Source organism: Lissotriton helveticus, chromosome 2_1 (genome assembly GCF_964261635.1).
Source record: "Lissotriton helveticus chromosome 2_1, aLisHel1.1, whole genome shotgun sequence".
NCBI classification, from domain to species: Eukaryota; Metazoa; Chordata; class Amphibia; order Caudata; family Salamandridae; genus Lissotriton; species Lissotriton helveticus.
Window position 1 is genome coordinate 1,243,662,927 of NC_136059.1, and position 15,303 is coordinate 1,243,678,229.

Genomic DNA, 15,303 nt, shown 5'->3' on the forward strand with positions numbered 1-15,303 from the left:
GACCGCCCCTCCACAGGGATACAGTTAAAAAAAAAAGGCCTGTATCTCCAGACTCTAATTATGCAGCCACCACTGGCAGTCCACTTGCTGCCTAGGTGGAATGGACCATAGCAGCCTTCTGAAATAGGGGTGCAGATTGGGTGCCTCCCCTCGACATTAAAGCTAAGCCTGGATATCTCACATTAGAATAGAAGTAGTACTTTCACTGGACTCAGAAGACTGTTCTGTGGAGAAAAACACCCAGGGATAGTGTGGAAAAGTAAATTTTGCCATGTTCTGTGTCCCTACGTGTCCTCCATCTTATGTTATGTGTGCATGATTAAATATGCATATGTATCCCCCATGTTTGATTAAAGACGCAATTACAGTTGTGTCCATCACTAGTATGCCAGTTTCCAGTTCTCGTGAAAGCTACGAGTATCAGGCCTATGTAAAGTTACGTTGCCACGTTTCTCAGTGTGCACGTTATTTCATTGTAAAGTCCCCGTTTTTAGGCCTCAAAAGGGCCCGGACACCAGATTCAGCTCCTGTCTCCTGAGCCTCGCTGAGGAGCGATACAGCCCCCACCTGTATCCTCGACCCTTCACTTACTTCCTGCCTCACAGTGCCCGGCTCAGCCTGGCTCTGCCTACGAGTCTGCCAAGAGTATGTTATGATTCTAGTTATCAGTCCAGCCCTCCTTCTCTGCATTCCTAAGCTACTGAATCGCATCAATACTTTCCGTCATTGTCTAGCCTTTACGTCTCCATGTAAGAGAAATACTGCATTTAATGGTCATTTAATATTCTTCATCACGCACTACATGTAGAATAATGCATGCTCCAGTCTTAGAGTCCGTTAGCCTCTCCCCTCCTGACTCTTAGTTTATATCAACATGTTCTCTAAACATCAGATACTAGATACTGTTTAGGTACATGTCGCCCTGACTCTCCAGACTTCAGTCTCTGCTCCTAGCACAGAGTTCATAGCCCCCAGCTTCTCCTAGTAACACGTCATTGTCAGTTTGCGCGCACCATTAGGTTAGAGGTCCCGGCTCCTTAGGTAGCCCCCTCCATGTTTCCGCCCCATTTATGACATATTCTGTTACGTTTACATCACATGTCTATGTATACGCCCCTGTTACACCCATTTTCACCCTTATCTTTCGCGACTGCTATTGACCACACCCACTGCCCGCCTACTGTAATTCATTGTAATGTAACTGTTTTAGTATATATATTTGTGGACTGTTATTAAATGTTGTGCCGATTCTGATCCTGCCCCCGGCAGCGCTGCCATCCTGTTCCCGTGCAGGTTGTCCTGTTCCTGTCCTTTATGCTGTATTAAACCTGCAAACTCCTACTACCTCGAATCTTGACTCTTATTTATTGAGCTATCTGTTATTGCTATGTCCAGTAAAACCTAGATCCGGTATTATTTATTTATATACCACATAATGGCGCCCGAATAGGGACTTGCCCTTTCCCCACGCGCCGGTGAAGCCACGCCGGCCCCCTGACCCTCTGCAGCCGTGACGGAACCATACCGTGCACGTGCAGATATTTCTGCTTCAAGTATCCCTCAGGCCCACGGAGGAGACGGAGGTGGCGGTCCAGCATCCAGACGAGGCGGTGGAGGAACGCGGCGAGTCCCGACCAGAGCCCAAGCCGAGAGTCCAAGGTCCGAGGTATCCGGAGGCCCACCCGTAACAGAAGTCCGAAGTTCGTCCGTCCGGCGTCGAAGCAGTCCAGTCCAGTCCGAGGCCTTCCGTTCTTGCTGCCCGGTGAGTACCATTGCTGGGGTAGTATCTAGACAGGGTCAATCTAATTGACTCTGGTCCGTGGGTTGGTGGTACACAGACCCAAAACGAAGTGTCCACTTCGGTGGATGCGGGTCCTGACGTGTCTCTTTATGAGACCGGTAAGTTTCGTACTGTTTCAGCAGTGCATCTAGTTTCTGTTCTAGTCAGTTCTGTTCTCGAGAAAATTCATGTATTCTGTTTTCAGTATTCCAGGTAGTATTCTGTTCGAACTGTTATTTTAAATATTCTTCATGTATTTTAATGTCGTGGTATGAATGTGAAGTAATTATCGTGTTCATTGTGTATTGTATTGTGTCTAGATTACAGTTCAGTCATGCCCTTATTCTCGAAATTACGTCAGTTAAAAACTAGAAAAGGTCTGCTAGAAGCAGCAGTTCCTGTCCCGCCTAGGGACAGTCCAGGTCATTTTATGTATCAGAAGCATGGCATAAGTGCCATATTATATCTAGATTTATGGGTAGAGTATACCAAAGAGTTAGAGGAAAAGTATAGATGGCCCGTATCAGGTACGTGGGATGCCGAGTGCATCATGAGAGTAGAAGAAGCATTATGGAAAAAGAAAGCCAGACAGTCACAGAAAGATGCCATCGAGTTATGGCGCAAAGAATCTCATAAAAGAACCGAAAAAGAAATCAGAAAGTCAGAACTAAGTAGAGAATCCTTGGAACGAGCCCAGGAAAGGGAACTAATCGAGATAGGTGAACGAGTTAAAACAGAACAGTCAGACAGACAGAGGCATGCCCTCATCAAGGGTATGTATCCTCTTCTTGCCGAGGGCTTGCCAAAAGCAACCCCGGAGGCATCCAGTAATTTTCCGCCACCACTAGTTCCGACTAAGCTACGTCACAAACCGACCGCAGCTGATATTTTCATCTCGTCCTATTTGGACGACACAGTCCCGGAATATGCAAATCCTGTTCCGCCAGTCCCTGTAAATCAGGCAATTCCTGCTCCCCCAGACACCGGGGCACCTCTTGCAGTACCTGCTACGGTACCCCCGGTCCAGCCTACATTACAATTTCCCGCCGCGCTGGTACGAAGAGTATCAGTCGACGATTCCAGTTTAGGGGCCGCAGGAGGAGGTCCTCCTGGTACCCCGCCACCGCACCAACGTAGAACGTTGGCCGAGTTACATGAATGTGCGTTACAGCGTACGCCCAAATTTAAGTCCGTTGCAGAAATCCGACGAGCTCTCACTGAATGCCGCTATGATCCAGTTGCAGGTGATGATAGTACAGTAATATATTCCATCCGCGTAAGACGGGTGACCGGGTATTTAGACACCCTACCAGATATGAAAGGAGATCTAGACAGAATATATCGTTTCATCCGTACAGGGGATGATCCAGAAAGTATTGGCGAAGCCATGTCTCAAAGGAAAGCTGAGATCCAGCTCATGATATTAAAGTTTCTGATTAATTGTCTAATAAGAGAACAAGATTACCCGACTAAAGATCCGGCCGAAATGAAAATCCTGACAAGGTGGAGTGATAATATAGCCGAGGGTAAACACAAGACTATCAGTAGTATAGAGAGTATGTACAAGAAAATTCGTAAGGAAATACTAAAGTTACACGAACAACGTAAAGCAGCACAAGTAAGCGAGAAAGAAAATGACTCTACTGAAGAGGTAGAGGACGAGAATCCCACTAGAATAGCGTATGTAGGAAAATCTAGATTTCCAGATCGCCATTTGCGCCTAGAACACAAGTCAGTTTTACATCATCCAGCACCAGAACAAGGTTCTCTGGAACAAGTATTTCAAGCTACCGATCACATTCTGAAATCACGAATCGGTTACAGTGAATTAAGTACTATGCATGAACAAGAACTAGCCCGATCAGCAGTCCGATGGATTACTGATTCTACCACTTTTCCAGACGAAATAGTGGCACAAATGTTCCTGAAATTGCCCCCAGCCGAGCAGCGACTGGTGGGTATGTATATGATCCAGCACCTCATTACATTGTATGAGGGTCAACATTCTGATCCAGGTCCGTTACACGAGGTCCTGAACGAGTTACTCCAGTATAGATGGAAAGGTTTAGGTACCGATTTAATTAGTGTCATTCTAGAACAGCGCCACAAATATAGTATGTTTTTGAACCCGCATTTTGTTCATGTCTCACCTCCAGAAAGTAAACCGTTTTACATAGACAGACAGAATCCGTTACGAGAAGTACACCCAGTTAGGACAACAGATGGTGAAATGCAACGAGTGTTTGTTTACACTCCGATTACAAAGATGGAACTCTTAGAGATGAAAAAGTTAATTCCCTGTCATGATAAAGATCCAGCAGGGTTCCACCGAGAATTAAAGGACATGCTCCGTATGGGAGAATACACGTATCCAGATATAATTAAAATGTTAAAAGTCCTGTTGCCCGCAGGGGTATACGAAAAACTCAAGGAAAAAGATTGGGAGGTGGGAGAGAAAAAGATCGATTGGGCAGTTCTCGAAGCCGAAGACAAGATACGAGTACCAGGTACCGGTCTAGGAGAGAAATGTAAAGAATTACCAGAACTGTTAATACAAGTTTTGCCAAGATTATTAGCCACTAAAAAGGAAGACTGGGATGCAATCTCAGCCTGTAAACAGAAACAAGACGAAGACACTAGTGATTTTTATTCTAGATTCGAGAAATGTTTTAGTATAAACAGTGGCCTCAAGACAAGTAGCGAGTCATACCCTCATCTTTTTGTTACTAAATTAGTCGAGAATTCAAGTCCACAAGTTAAGAATCGAGTTTTGAAAGTCGAAAGTACCTGGCAAGCTAATACCCCGTCCCAGATGTTACAGATGCTCCAATACCACCAGAATAGAATCAGAGAAGAACAAGATCACGAAAGGAAACGTATGAAAGACACGAAAATGAAAGTACTAGTTGCACAATCTGTTCCTCAAGACAGTCAGAAGAGGGGTACGAATCAAGCCAGTCATCCTGCAGCTCCCATTAAAGGGACCTGCAATTATTGTAAACAGCCAGGTCATTTTATAAACGAGTGTGCAGTTCTGAAACACAATATAGCTACCGGTAAAACTAAAGAAAGACCACGTCCGCCTAGACAAGAACAAGTTTCACAGACTTCTCAGCCACAGAATGCACAACAGACAGTTCCAGCACCGCAGCCTATTGCTGCAACACAGCATGTTACACAGCAGATGTACCAGTATGCGCAGTCCGAGTATCCAGAGTATCAGTCATATTCATGAAACAGCCTAGAGAGGGAGGTAGGCTTGCCTCTCATCGAGATACCTGTAGATCAAGAGGGTCCCTATGTTCATAGTCCAGTATTAGGGAAAGACAGAAAGTTTTTGATTGATACAGGGGCAAGTAGGACCACCATTAGTCACGCCGAAGTTCCAGGGGCTCCGCTCTCAGGCTCAAGAAATGTTTCCCTTGGATTTTCAGGAAAGCCTATTGTAAATGAGATATCTCAGCCAGTTACTCTAGAAGTAGGTCCATTGTCCCGCACTACTGATCTGTTACTTACGAAGTCATGTCCAGAAAATCTGTTAGGCATTAAAACACTGAAAGAGTTAGGTGCAGTTATTTGCTGCTCCCCCGAGGGAATACGATTGTTCCTACGTGACTTCAAGGGTCACTATGTATTACGAGATTTTGATCCGAGATTGTCTAATGTTCCGCAGCATCTATGGGCACAAGGTCCAACTGATGTTGGTTATATGCAAATCACACCCCATCGTGTGACTCTCAAGCCAGGTGTAGTGTTACCACGAATCAGGCAGTACAGATTGCCACCTGAGGCTGTAGCAGCCTTATCCAAAATTATTGACGAGCTCATGGCTCATGGAGTAGTTGTAGAAACTGACTCCAATGTATGTAATTCTCCGATCATTCCAGTCATGAAACGTACTGATCCAAATGCACCCCCAGTATATCGATTAGTGATTGATCTCCGAGAGCTTAATAAATGTATTATTCCCCAGTACCCAGTTGTCCCAGATATCTCTTCCCTATTGACAGCCATTGATTCTGAAGCCTCATTTTTTACAGTCATAGACCTCAAGAACGCGTTTTTCAGTGTCCCCATTCATCCAGACAGCCAGTTTCTTTTCGGATTTTGTTTAAATGGAAGGAGCTATATGTTCACACGCGCTCCTCAAGGTTTCACAGAAAGTCCAAGTATTTACAGTCAAGCACTTAAGAGACAACTAGACAATATTCACATGCCAACTGACACTGCCCTGCTCCAGTATGTCGATGATCTACTGATCACAGCCCGTTCTGAACGTGCTTGCGAGCGAGCATCCCTTACAGTCTTGTATTTCCTTGCCGAGATGGGGCACAAGGTGTCCCCTTCTAAGCTTCAATTCTGTGTCCAGCAAGTGATCTATTTAGGCCACTTACTGTCCAAGAGGGGTAGGCAGTTGACACCCGACCGTATCCAGTTAATAGCGAGTCTTCCTCAGCCCAAGACCCAGAAGGAGGTACGTGCTTTTATTGGCCTCACTTCTTACTGCAGACAATGGATTCCTCAGTATGCATTTCTAGCTAAGCCACTGATACAGTTAACGACACAGGAGGCAGCCGTATCGACTGTCCTCCCTTGGACATCTGAACATACATTTAGTTTTAATGAGTTAAAGAAAGCTCTATGCCAAGCTCCAGTTCTAGCAACACCGAACTACAGTAAGCCTTTTACACTTTTTGTCACTGAACGCGAAGGTAAAGCATTATCTGTTCTCACACAAGATCAAGCAGGACAATACAAGCCCTGTGCTTATTTTTCGAGCACATTAGATCCTGTAGCCCAGGCTCTGCCTGCGTGCCTCAAGTCAGTTGCAGCCACAGCACTAGCTATCAGACAAAGTGATTCCATAGTATTAGGACATTCCTTGACAGTACAAGTTCCACACTCCGTGGAAGTTCTTTTAAACCGAACACAGACTCAGCACTTGACAATTGCACGTTTAACAGGTTATGAACTGACACTGTTCCAGCCACACATAGAAATCAGACGCTGCAACGTTCTAAATCCTGCCACACTGTTACCGTCAGTAAATTCAAATCCTGCCACACACGACTGTGTGGAAGTAGTTAATATTATGACTAAGCCAAGACAAGATCTGACAGATATTCCATTACCAGATCCAGGCCTGACACTTTATGTGGATGGTTCATGTATGAGAACAAGTACAGGAGAACTAGTAGCCGCGTATGCAGTGACTACTGACACTGAAGTTATAGAAACACACCGTATTGACACCCTGTCTGCTCAAGCAGCAGAGCTAGTTGCTCTGACACAAGCCTGCATACACGCCAAGAACCTGAAAGTTAATGTTTACACAGATTCACGTTACGCATTTGGAGTCGTACACGACTTCGGAGTGCTCTGGCAGGAGAGAGGTTTCATGACTTCTCATGGAACCAAGATTCAGCATGGTCTCCTTATTCAAGCTCTGTTAGATGCCATACACTTACCGACATCCATTGCTATCATGAAATGCAAAGCACATACGAAAGTTACTGACACTATTTCTCAAGGTAATGATCTAGCAGATCGCACAGCCAAGCTTACAGCACAGACACCAGACATTCCAGTTAATAAGACACCGACATACACTCCAGATCTGACTACCTGTATGACAGTTAAGGACCCCACTCAAGATGTCATAGATATCCAGTTACATGCTACTCCCGATGAAATCAAGAAATGGTCCGAACAAGGAGGGGTCCAGACAGATCAGGGATGGGTAACGAAGGGTAAAGCCACATGGTTTCTCCCCGATTCTATGGTTCAAGTCATTATCAATACCGCACATAGTCCAGCACATTTAGGAGAAAAAGCTATGTTAGATAGTATCCAGAACATTTGGTTCAACAAGCATTTACGAGCTGCAGCCAAGCAGAAGGTCCGTACTTGTATGATATGTTGTCAGTTTAATCCAGGTAAAAGTGTTCCGGTGGAACAAGGTGGATTCCAGCCCCCTGACCACCCTTTTGAAGTCCTCCAGATGGATTATATTCAGATGGAGCGATGTCGAGGTTTCAAGTATGTCCTTGTAGTGGTATGCGCTTTGTCCAGGTGGACAGAGGCATATCCAGTCCCAGATTACACAGCCGCGACCACTGCCAAGCAGTTGGTTCGTGAATTCTTCCCCCGCTACGGACTCCCTAGGGTCGAGTATTCAGACAACGGCCAGCCATTCTCATCCGAGTTGATGAAACATATTTCCCTGTTGTTAGGGTACCAGTGGAAGTTCCATTGTGTACGCCATCCAGAAGCAGCCGGTCTCGTAGAGAGACATAATCAGACCCTGAAAATCCGAATTGCAAAAATATGTAAAGAGAAAGGTGTGGACTGGCTAGTAGCTCTGCCAGTTGCCTTATTTTATATGCGCATGGTCGCACATTCCAGATCAGGTCTGTCCCCTTATGAGGTCGTATTCGGCCGCCCCCCTAACATGTGGGGTACACCTAGACCCCGAAGTATTACCGATGTTTCAAGTAATATGCTGACAGATTACCTAGCTTCCTTGATGTCTGCCCTCAACTCTTGTCGTTCACAGGTTGCTGCCGCATTTCCAGACAATACCGAGGTGGCACCGCATGAAATCGTTCCCGGATGCATGGTTTTGGTCAGGAACTTTGATCGTTCAAGTCCGCTGGAGCCCCGCTGGAAGGAACCCCGACAGGTCCTCCTGGCCACCCGTACTGCCGTCAAGCTGGAAGGCAGGAAGGGCTGGGTCCACCTGTCACATGTGAAAAGATTTTTGGGATTGAAACCTGTTTCAAAGAACATTTCCGAGGATCTTAAAGACTGCCAAAGTACTATTCTTAAGGACTGTCCCGCAAAAGACATTGCTACGAACCCTTCCCTGTTAGAGAAAACTCCGCAACAGGAGTATAAGCTTAAACTAAGGTCTAGTAAAATAAGTCAGCCAGTTTGATTGTCTAAGTCCTCCCCTAGGTGAAACGGTTAGACCGGTTTCTGACATGTATATAATAGACCCCCACAGAGAGAGAGTTAGTGAGAACTCTAGAAGTTGCACTATTATTTTATGTTTTCTGCTATATTTTAGCATTATGATTTCCTGCACCAGTTATGCATTTTATTTGTGTTTTTCAGTTTCTCATGTAAATAAGTCTGCTAATGTTACAGTAGAGCACACGTTTAGTGATCTGCCTCCTCATGAACTCTCATATCGTCTTGCTATGCGTAATAACTCTTTTATCCGCATGTTACATTATTCACACCAGACCAACAATGCCACAAATTGTTGGGTGTGTGGTCGACTCCCCCCTTTCCAGACACCGAAGGGAGTTCTGCCACTCTTTCCTTATCCATTTTCACATAATGGTTCGTGTGGAGCATGGTCCACGTTAACGTCATCCTCAACAGATATGTCTTTTCTGAACAGTACATGTTTCCGAGGCAAGCAAGGTCTTCCCCACAGAACAGGGTTAGATCTAGAGAATGAAGTTTATAATCTAGGTAATTATTCTTCGAATTTCATGGTCCTGAATGTTCAGTCTGATTCTACTCCAGACTTACCTGCTATTTCAGTACTACCAGTCAAAGGTGAATTATGTGTCCGAAATAATGGTTCCGTACATGTAGGCCATAGTGATTGTACTACTATTGTCAAGTATAGTGACAGTAGGAAATCTATTTTCAAAGCTTCACGTCATTCTTATTTTGTTTGTGGTCAGACCGCATATGTTCGTCTGCCCCTCGATTGGGAGGGTACATGTTACATTGCCTTCCTACTGCCACCAGTTTTCCTAGCCCCACCTGACTATCATAGGAATTCCCTCCTAGTACATACCAGACACAAGAGAAATTTCCCGATTGTCGATTATACTGAAACTGCTCTAGAACAATACATAGATATCAATAAAGGTGTCTTCCCCTACTTAGGTACTGTTGTAAATAGTAAACTGATACGTAGATTAACCAGAACACTTGAAGTAGTAGTGATTGAGACTACTTCTGCTCTAGGTAACTTAACCGAAGAACAATCCTTTATGAGAATTGTCGTGCTCCAGAATCGTCTCGTCCTTGACGTCATACTGGCCGATAGGGGCGGGGCATGTAGAGTCATCGGATCTAGTTGCTGCATTTTCATTCCTAATAACGCGCCGTCTGTTTATTCAGCTATTACCAGACTCCATAAAATTGCCCATATGTTACACCAAGATCCAGGCACCTGGACATGGTCCGGTTGGTTCTGGAATATAATTTCCGCCTGGGGATGGAAAGTATTGTCATTTCTGGGTATTGCAGTAGCGATCATATTCAGTTGCTGCCTCTGTTTACAATGTGGCCCTGCGATTTGCGGCATTTGTTCTACATCTTGTATTCCTAGTCCCAAGTCCCGTCCTAAATCCAGTTCCAAGAAAACTCGAGACGAGCAAATGATACTGTATGAAATGATAGATGGTATCATGAATATTGATGTTTCCTGATGGAAACGTAGTGACAAGGAGGGAATGTGGAAAAGTAAATTTTGCCATGTTCTGTGTCCCTACGTGTCCTCCATCTTATGTTATGTGTGCATGATTAAATATGCATATGTATCCCCCATGTTTGATTAAAGACGCAATTACAGTTGTGTCCATCACTAGTATGCCAGTTTCCAGTTCTCGTGAAAGCTACGAGTATCAGGCCTATGTAAAGTTACGTTGCCACGTTTCTCAGTGTGCACGTTATTTCATTGTAAAGTCCCCGTTTTTAGGCCTCAAAAGGGCCCGGACACCAGATTCAGCTCCTGTCTCCTGAGCCTCGCTGAGGAGCGATACAGCCCCCACCTGTATCCTCGACCCTTCACTTACTTCCTGCCTCACAGTGCCCGGCTCAGCCTGGCTCTGCCTACGAGTCTGCCAAGAGTATGTTATGATTCTAGTTATCAGTCCAGCCCTCCTTCTCTGCATTCCTAAGCTACTGAATCGCATCAATAGTTTCCGTCATTGTCTAGCCTTTACGTCTCCATGTAAGAGAAATACTGCATTTAATGGTCATTTAATATTCTTCATCACGCACTACATGTAGAATAATGCATGCTCCAGTCTTAGAGTCCGTTAGCCTCTCCCCTCCTGACTCTTAGTTTATATCAACATGTTCTCTAAACATCAGATACTAGATACTGTTTAGGTACATGTCGCCCTGACTCTCCAGACTTCAGTCTCTGCTCCTAGCACAGAGTTCATAGCCCCCAGCTTCTCCTAGTAACACGTCATTGTCAGTTTGCGCGCACCATTAGGTTAGAGGTCCCGGCTCCTTAGGTAGCCCCCTCCATGTTTCCGCCCCATTTATGACATATTCTGTTACGTTTACATCACATGTCTATGTATACGCCCCTGTTACACCCATTTTCACCCTTATCTTTCGCGACTGCTATTGACCACACCCACTGCCCGCCTACTGTAATTCATTGTAATGTAACTGTTTTAGTATATATATTTGTGGACTGTTATTAAATGTTGTGCCGATTCTGATCCTGCCCCCGGCAGCGCTGCCATCCTGTTCCTGTGCAGGTTGTCCTGTTCCTGTCCTTTATGCTGTATTAAACCTGCAAACTCCTACTACCTCGAATCTTGACTCTTATTTATTGAGCTATCTGTTATTGCTATGTCCAGTAAAACCTAGATCCGGTATTATTTATTTATATACCACAATAGCCAGAAAAAGGACAAGGACAATACAACACAGCTTCACAAGGCTCAACTCCTGAAAAAAACAGACTTCAGGATAAAAAGCAGATGTGTAAGATGGTATATGAAAGTTAAGGGAGAGTGCCAAGTAATGGTCAAAATATATAAATATATATATACACACACATATATATCTATTACACTTAATGCAGTGCCTGCAGATTTTGCATGTCACAGAGAAAGTTATGGTATTTTAGCAATAGCAAACCGCTGAAGTGCCAGAGAGAAAGGAATTAATATCTACCATTAGCAGACGTTCTTGAATGAGTACATTTAATTATTTTTGTCATGTCTGATTGAACACCTTGCGAGGATTAGTAAGCACTACATACATATAAACACGAGAGAGAGAGAGAGAGAGAGGGAGAGAGATGGAGAGAGATGGAGAGAGAGATGGAGAGAGAGATGGAGAGAGAGATGGAGAGAGAGAGTGTGTTTTTTATTTTCCCCCATAAGTGGCTGTGATCATAGTAATTCTTAAGGAAATGTTGCCTTGTATCACATGACAAGTAAGAGACCATTTACGTATGTCTCTCAAAATGAACAGCTTGACCAGAAAAGGCCATTCGCAGGAATGTCCCCGTTTCAGAAACTTACCTGAAGGGCCAATGGGGTGCTCCCATCCTGTGCTTTTGTCCAGCAAGAAACTAATTTTTCCACATTGCCAGCACAAATGTAGCACAGACAAGCCTGAGTCTGCAAAAGGTTGTCCCCTTCATTTTCAAGCCGACTGCCGAGGAGATCTGAGGTTTTGAAAGAAAAATAAAATATTCAACTTTTCTAGTGGGGAGCCCTGCAGCAAAACATGGTGAAGTATGACACTGTTTAATATGTAGCTTAAGGTTTTCATTTCAAGAGCCTCCATCTCAAAAAAACAAATAAAATCAGAATTGAATACAGAATGACCTGCCTCTTGTTTTAATATTTTAAATTATGCCAGAATGCAAAATAAAAATGCTTTTCGTCTGCTCTCAACATATTCAGATCAGAAAAGCACTGATGGATTTGCAATATTTAACTAGTTCCCGTAGCATTTACCCGTACTTTATGGCAGGGTTTGCTAAAGTATAAGTCCAGGGTATATGGTTGTTGCAAGAGATGCAATAAAATACCCCACCTCTGATCCACCAATGTAAGAAGCTGGCTCTGTATATACTATACCAAAGTAAAGTATAGTGTGCACAGAGTCCAGTGGAACCCCAAAGGTAGGCAGAGGGAAAAGTAGATAATAACTTACTCTCTATTTGAGGTAGTGAGGGCGAGCTGTAAGGCTTTAGCATAGGGCAGTGTTAAGCATTTATTGTACACATTCAGGCAAGAAATTATTTCACACATTCGAGGGCTGAACTCTGACCAATTGTTTTGTAAAAAAATATTTCTTTGTTGTATTTTATTTTTAGAATCAAGCCAGACTTGGTTGGTGGAGGTAAGTAAAAATAGTACTTTTCTGATAATACAGTTGAATGCAGATACAGGTAAGCCAAATGTTCAGAAACAGTTGAAATTACTTTTCAGTTACTTTGCAATTACTTTGTAATTACTTTTCAGATTTTCTTTACTCGGTGTGCTATGCCTAGATATCACACTGGGACATTTTCTGCATAAAAGGTAAATCCGTTTTTTTCTGAAAACACAGTTTCTTAGGTTCCCATACAATTTCCAACTCTACACTTTTTCACAGAAAAGCAGTCAATGCAGTCCTATGGGAGAAAACCAGGTTATCAGTTTTAAGTTAAGTATTTGGTCTTGGGAGTTGGATTTCTGTGGTGAGAACCAGAGTTCCCCCATGGTCAAGGATGCACTCAAAGGGCACTCACAGTGAGCTGGGTGCAGAGTGCTGAGGCCCAATGTTATCTAAAGGGAGATAGGGGGCCTCCGGTTGGTGGCTGCTCACAGGCACGCCACTTTGATGTGGGAGCAAAGCTCCTAGGGTTTAGCTCAGGGCAAGGGGAGGATCCAAGTTAGCACACAAAGTGCACCCACAGCGGCACAGGGGCGGCCGGGAGCAGGGTGCTGATTTGGCGCAAGGTGCCCATGTTGTTTCCAATGGAGGTTACAGTTTTTGGGTTTTGACTGGAGGCTCGGTCCAGGAATCTTCTGGGAGGAACCAACAGCTGGGCAGGTAAGTTGGAGGGCTCGGGAAGTAGGTACACCTCAGGTCCTCTTCTCCAGGGCGCAGGGCGGTCAGTTGCAGGGGTGCATTTTGAGGTCAGATTTCACCTTACCGGGTCACTGGCAGTTGGGGGAAGGGGGGGTCTCCGTGCTGAAGGCGATATCTGGGAAGGCCTTTGAAGCTCACCTGTTACACATCTCTTCCTGACCTGGGTGAGGGGTGAACACCTCCTCCCAGGAAAATGCTTTGTTTCTGGGCTCAGGGAGCAAAGGCTCCAACCCCAGGGGTCCAGAAACTTGTCTCGTGGTGACAGGCTGGTGTTTACCAGTCAGGGACCCCACGTGAGGCTGGTTGTTTTTCAGGGGGCATCTCTAATCAGTGTGAGTTTATTATGCTGAGAGGTTTGCTACCAAATTTCACAGAATTCAGTAAAGCCATTATGGTGCTGTGGAGTTTGTAATGACAAACTCCCAGACCATATACTTTTTATGGATTTACTGCACTTACAATGTCTAAGAATGGACTTAGACACTGTAGGGGTACAGTGCTCATGCAACTGTAGCCTCACCAGTGGTATAGTGCACCCAGCTAGAGGGGGTGCCTTACCTATACCACTGCAGTGGGTTGCAGGCACTCCTCACTTTTCTCTGCACCAAAACATGCAGCCTGCAATGGCAGTGTGTGTTAAGGTACAGGACCTCCAATGGAGACATAATACGTGCTGGCCTTCACTGGTCAAAGTACCCATGGTACCCATTACAAAGGACTTACATGTGGCCAGAAAGGTGCCAATTGGTGGTTCAAAGGTACAGTTTTGGAAAAGAACACAGGCCCTGGGAACCTGATTGGCAGGGACCCAGGGCACAGCAAGTCAAAGTGCATCAGTAATCTGGCAAAAAGTGGGGGGTTACAGCAACAGAAAACCCACTTTACTACACTTAGAGTTTGAATGTGGACGTTTGAGCAACTGAAAGCAAGTGTGATGTGGCTGGACCTTTCAAGTTGAGAAGAGCCCAGTTGCCTAAACGAAGATTGCTTAAAGAGTACTAAAAAGAGCTAGTACCCTCTCCTCTGCACTCCATCTGAAGCAGAGATAAAACTCGGTTAAGCTGGACGTTTGTTCTTTGAGAAGAGAAATGATGCTGTAAAGCACTCTTGTGACCGCCATCTCGGTTTGAAGCACAGAAAGACAACAGCACTCGTTACATTTTTCTAGGTAAAATACTATGCTTTCAGACACTCGTGTGCTGCTGTCTGATAAAACTGTGGCCTTCAAAAGCACTGTTTGCCTGGAAAAATAATAAATGCTTCACCTCATCCCATCTCAATGGCTTGAAAGGGAACTTAAATTATTAAATTGAGGCGGCACACGTAGTCCCAAGTGGTTCCATGGGCCTTCAATATCTTTCCCCATTAATAGTTCCCCTGTAGCTGCTGGATTCTAGAACAGTTCTTTGTGGCCTAGACTTTTCGGGTCTCAGATTAATTTTTCCCTCCAATTCAGACTGTACCAGCAGAAACCAAGATGCTGCTCACACTACAGTATATAAATTAAGTTCTCAATGCCAATAAATAAATAAAAGTCCACCCAGAATTAAGTTACTTACAATGCTGTGTATAGTGGGGTGTCCCAAATAAGGCAATGCATGGGAGTTTAAGTATATCAATCACTCTTGTATACCAGTGTTAAGTATATTAACACTCTCTGG

The 15,303-nt window shown here is 44.5% G+C and overlaps 1 protein-coding gene across 34 annotated transcripts in view; it reads right to left on the reverse strand.

The window, feature by feature from the left end:
• The window catches only part of SEC31A (SEC31 homolog A, COPII component), a 439,339-nt gene that overhangs the window by 129,533 nt on the left and 294,503 nt on the right, over positions 1-15,303 (reverse strand). For all 34 annotated transcript variants that reach the window (XM_078676180.1, XM_078676183.1, XM_078676179.1 and 31 more), the window contains one exon: positions 12,079-12,224. In XM_078676180.1, the coding sequence (XP_078532306.1) occupies positions 12,079-12,224 (146 nt within the window). The remainder of the gene's footprint in view (positions 1-12,078; positions 12,225-15,303) is intronic.